Source organism: Cebus imitator, unplaced genomic scaffold (genome assembly GCF_001604975.1).
Source record: "Cebus imitator isolate Cc_AM_T3 unplaced genomic scaffold, Cebus_imitator-1.0 Scaffold444, whole genome shotgun sequence".
Lineage (NCBI taxonomy): Eukaryota > Metazoa > Chordata > Mammalia > Primates > Cebidae > Cebus > Cebus imitator.
The window spans coordinates 1,810,786-1,815,629 of record NW_016107759.1 but is presented as its reverse complement, the minus strand read 5'-3'; the positions used below and the strand labels follow the sequence as shown (position 1 = coordinate 1,815,629).

Here is a 4,844-nt window from a genome sequence, read left to right as displayed (position 1 = left end):
CAGTCCCTTGGAGGGGCCCCCGCAGTGTCTGGGGGGCTGTTCTTCCATGGCAAAGCCACTGGGTCTCAGGTTTATCATAAAATCTCTCTGAACTCCCACCAAAGGAACAGGGGCTGGCTGACAATGGAGCTAAGGACTCACCAGCCCAGCCCAGGAAGACAGAAGCGGATGCTGTCTGACCCCTAAGGACAGAAAACTCTAGAAGCATCAGACTTGTAACCATGGCAGTGCATTTAATGGCACGCTCCTCCCACTTAGAAGACATGTCTGAGGTCAGTTCACTCCCTTAGGAGGCACCTCCCCAGCTGAACACAGACCACAGTGACCCCAGGCTGCTGGGGACCTGGGGCCCCGTGAGGCCTGCAGGAGTCCCAGGGGCTCTGTGACTGTGTGGACACGCGGCCGCAGGTGCAGGTGGGAAACGTGAATGGACGAGGACCCAGGCCGCCTGCCACATGGCCCCAGAGCACCCGGCCCCGAGCTGCCCTCTCAGCCACAGGCCATGCAGGCAGAGCTGCTGACGCCTGAATCCTCCCTGGGGCAGGGCTGGCTGGGGAGACGCTCCCCTGATCATGATGCCTGGGCCTGCCCCTGCAGGGCCCGGACCTGAGCCCAGGCCGCTCCGTTGCTCTGAGAAGCTGGAGAGAGCCCTCGGTGGCTCTGGGAGGCAGCTGCAGGGTGGCCTTAGTCAGGGAAGGCACATGGGCGTCGCGTCCAGGATCTTCTGGGCTATGGAGCTGAGCGCGGCGAAGGCGGGGCTCCCGGGGAACTCCTGGATGAAGTCATGGCCCTCCTCCAGGCTCCTCGTGAGCTCAGGGTCCAAGGGCACAGAGCCTGCACAGCACAGCGAAGCCAGGGAGGCGAGGGCACCGTGTTCACACCTCCCGCTCCCAGCATGGGCTCGGCTGGCCAAAAGCAGACACCATCCGAACCACCCGAGGCCACAGAGGGGGCGGAGGTGCTGCCCGGAGGCTTCCACCTCCGGCTGGGTCCTGTGGCCCCTGAGCGCACCTTGAGAAGGGTGAGGGTGGATGAGCCACAGGTCACAGTGCTGCGTGTGGCCTGAGGAGAGAGGAGGAAACAGCTCCCGTCCCCTCCTCCCCTCGGGCGCTGGGGTCACAGAGGTCAAGCCCGCCCAGGGCAGAGGCTGTGGACAGGGAGGCCGGGACCCCAGCACCAGGTCAGGATACTCACCTAAGAAGGGCACCCCAGCAAGCCGGGCCAGCTCCTCCCCGCCGCCCCTGGAGAAGACGCTGATGCACTCCTAAGAGAGGGTGGTGAGCCCAGCGCCACACAAGGCCCCACCCGGCCTGCCTGCCACCCCCGCCATCAGGTGCTGCCTCGGCCCTGCAGCCCCCGGGGCTCACCGCGCAGTGTGGGCAGGTGAAGCCACTCATGTTCTCCACGATCCCCATCACCCGCAAGCCCGTCTTTCTGCAGAAGGTCAGCTCACGCCTCACATCCCCTATGGACACCGCCTGCAGGGCAGGAGCCAAGGTTGCCAGTCGGCCAGGCTGGGCCAGGTGCACAGGCAGGGACACTGGCCCAGCCCACTGGGAAGCTGCCCACAGGGGCTCCGGAAGGCTGGCGGTACCTGAGGCGTAGTGACCACAAGGGCCCCCAGGGGCTGGTAGGGCCGCAGGGCTTCCACAGTGGCCATGTGCTCGTCGGAGGTCCCCGGGGGCGTGTCCACCACCAGGAAGTCTAGCTCCCCCCAGGCCACGTCAGACACAAACTGCTTTATCAGTGCTGCAAAGACAGGGCTGTCAGGGAAGGGCAGGTCTGCACATGCGGCCCCACGCTGCTAAGAAATGGCCAGGTCAGGCTGAGGGGCTGGAGCCCAGCATGCGTCACCGGCCACCAGCCTCCATCACAGGTTCTTGGAAGGTCCCGGCCCACTGCAGGAGCCAGCCAGGCCCTGACCAGGAGCAGAGATGGGGCCAGGGCCATCTACAGCATATCAGCCCTGCCCACAAAGTACGTGCTGACTCCCCGAGGCCCCAAATCAGAACACGGAGCCAGGACCCTCAGGGGTCTGTACCCACAAGTGGGAGTACTCACATTCTCCGTGGCAGACACTCCACAGGTGCACCCCGAGCCTGTACCTCACTCCCACCAGCCTCTCCCTGCTCCAGAGGCACCAGAACCCCTTTAGCTTTACCCCCACGACCTCCCACACTGGGGCCTCAGATCCCTGCATGCCATGGCCAGGGTCTCGGCAAGCCCCTCCCTCTGGCTGCGTAACAGCATGGACTCAACTTAAGCCACACCACCAGCCAGAGTGCCGTCCCTGGTCGTGGTGTCACGTGTGGGTCCCCAGGCCCGGCTACTGGAAGGGAGCATTTCCACGGAAGAGGCCAGCACCGATGCTCACCGCCTTCCCCAGGACAGCGGCGCCCCGCCCATTATTACCGTTTTTCTTGGGGCCTCTCCACACCACGGCCTCGTCCGGCTTCTCCAGCAGGAAGCCCACGGACATGAGCGAGATGCTCTGCTCGCGGTCCAGGAAGACGGGTGCCCAGCCGCGGTCGCACTGGTGCACGGCCCTACCCTGCGCCCCGAGCATGCGGGGGATGCTGGGGCCGCACAGGTCCACGTCCAGGATCCCCACCTGCAAGAAGCAGTACAGCCTAGGCCAGGGGCACCGCCAGGCCTCCGCGGGGATGCGGGCGGCTGCCCGGGGCACCGCCCAGTGAGGGTCAGGGCGCTCACCTTCTTGCCTGCATGGCGCAGTGCCAGGGCCAGCTCCGTGGAGATGGTGCTTTTCCCAACGCCCCCCTTTCCCGACAGGACCAGGATGATGTGCCTGACGCCGGCCAGGTTTCCAGGCTCTGGTCAGAAGCACGAGGAAGGTCAGGGCCCCCCGCGCCCACTGTACCCACACACACGGGGTTGCCCAGCACCTCCCGCACCCACAGCGGAGTGGTAGGGAATGGCCAGACCCAGAGGCAGCCCCTGTCCCGCTTCAGCCCGATGTAAAGACCTCCAGCCGGGTGCCCTGCAGCCCCAGCCCAGCGAGCGTCCCTCTAAGACCACTGCACTTCCTGCACCTGCCTGAGGCGGCGCTGCTAAGAGCAGAAAGTGCCAACGTGCCTCTCAGTGCTGGCAAGGGTGATGCCTTCCTTCATGCGCAGGTGTGTGTGCAAGCTAGCAAACGTGAGCGACATGATCATCAAACTGCCAGCCCCCTGCTATTTCTAACGGGAGGCAGAAGAGACTCCACTCTTTCCCCAGCCTGTGCAGCCGGACTCGGCAGAGGCAGCACACGCTGCCCTGAGCCTCCAGTTCTCAGGAGGGACGCTGGCAGCTGAGGGCCCAGGGTGGCCACAACCATGCGTTGCACGTCGGCGACCCCTGGTTCTCAGCCCTGCAATGCGCGGTAGGTGAGGGCCGCCGACCACTCCCCGCACAGCCCTGTCCCCCAGTTCCTCTTCCTTCCAGGGTCTCATCCTGTCCCTGCCACGAGGTAGGGTCTGCTGTGTGCAGACACTCTGACAAACCCCTGCCTTCTCCCCTCAGCGCCACCGCTGAGGCTACGCCCCTTGTATCCAGCAAGCTGCTCCATCCCTGACAGGTCCTCGGAGGACCAACGCCTCCTCCTGACCCACCTCTCAAGAGCAGGTTAAGAGGCTCCCAAGTCCACAACCTCCCAGGGCAACCTGGCATGCAGGCAGGTCCTTGGACCTACAGAGCCTGCCTGTGGTCTTCGCAGAAAGGGCAGCCCCACACTCCCGCAAACACCCAGCCCTGAGACCAGGGCCTCATGGTCACCCTGGAGGCAATCAAAGAGGTTCTGACGTAAATCACTTTAAATACCAAGAGATACTGGAGGTGCACTGTGCAGAGCCTGGCAAGCATGTCTGCGGCTTCCGGGGACCCCGTCAGGCCTGGGTCCCGACTGCCAGCGGCCATCAGTGCTAACCCCCGGGGGCTCTCCTCACTGGCAGACATGGGGACTGTGACCATCTGGCGAGTTGGGCTGAGCACCACTCGGGGCGCGGACGCCAGTATCAGGCAACTAAGAGGGGGAGGTCCCTCCCAGATAATAACCCTGAGGGTTCCCCAAGAACTTTCCACTTCTCAGCAAACTGAAACAGCTCCTAGGCAGACGCCCAGCAAAGCGCAGTCAGTGTGGGCCTGCCGGGTGCTGCAGCTGTGACCTGCCCGGACTAGGCCTTTCGAATTTTTATGTGCATATTTTCCCCACGTAAAGAAAGCTTAGGGCTGGGCGCGGTGGCTCACGCCTGTAATCCCAGCACTCTGGGAGGCCAAGGCGGGTGGATCATCTGAGGTCAGGAGTTTGAGACCAGCCTGGCCAACCTGGTAAAACCCTCCACTAAAGACTTAAAAAAGCAGCCAGGTGTGGTGGCGCATTCCTGTAATCCCAGCTACTTGGGAGGATAAGGCAGGAGAACTGCTTGAACCGGAGAGGCGAAGGTTGCAGTGGGCCGAGATCGACAATGTGCCACTGCACTCCGGCCTGGGAGACGCGGACAATCTCTGTCTCCCACATCCCCAAAATATAAAAGCTTGGACTAGGTGCACTGACTCACACCTGTAATCCCAGCAGTTTGAGAGGCCAAAGAGGAGTCACTTCAGTCCCGGAGGAGTTTCAGACCACTCTCAGTAATGGAGTAAGACCCCATGTCTACACATCAAAAAGCTTCCATCAATCTCAGCAATAGCCTTACTCTGTAGTAACTCTTTCCTGATTAGAAAGTCCGGCTTTAGGCCGGGCGCGGTGGCTCAAGCCTGTAATCCCAGCACTTTGGGAGGCCGAGGCGGGTGGATCACGAGGTCAAGAGATCGAGACCATCCTGGTCAACATGGTGAAACCCCGTCTC

General features: G+C 62.9%; 1 protein-coding gene across 2 annotated transcripts in view; it reads right to left on the bottom strand.

The window, feature by feature from the left end:
- Nucleotides 1-212: 212 nt before the first annotated feature.
- NUBP2 (nucleotide binding protein 2) overlaps nt 213-4,844 on the bottom strand; it is a 5,896-nt gene continuing 1,264 nt past the window's right edge. Inside the window, exons 2-7 of one of the 2 annotated variants that reach the window (XM_017511209.2) lie at nt 2,713-2,832; nt 2,413-2,611; nt 1,595-1,749; nt 1,368-1,478; nt 1,195-1,264; nt 213-834 (exon numbers count right to left, since the gene is read on the bottom strand). In XM_017511209.2, the coding sequence (XP_017366698.1) occupies nt 689-834; nt 1,195-1,264; nt 1,368-1,478; nt 1,595-1,749; nt 2,413-2,611; nt 2,713-2,832 (801 nt within the window). In that variant the 3' untranslated portion in view covers nt 213-688. The remainder of the gene's footprint in view (nt 835-1,194; nt 1,265-1,367; nt 1,479-1,594; nt 1,750-2,412; nt 2,612-2,712; nt 2,833-4,844) is intronic. The other variant, XM_017511208.2, reaches the window with a different exon arrangement.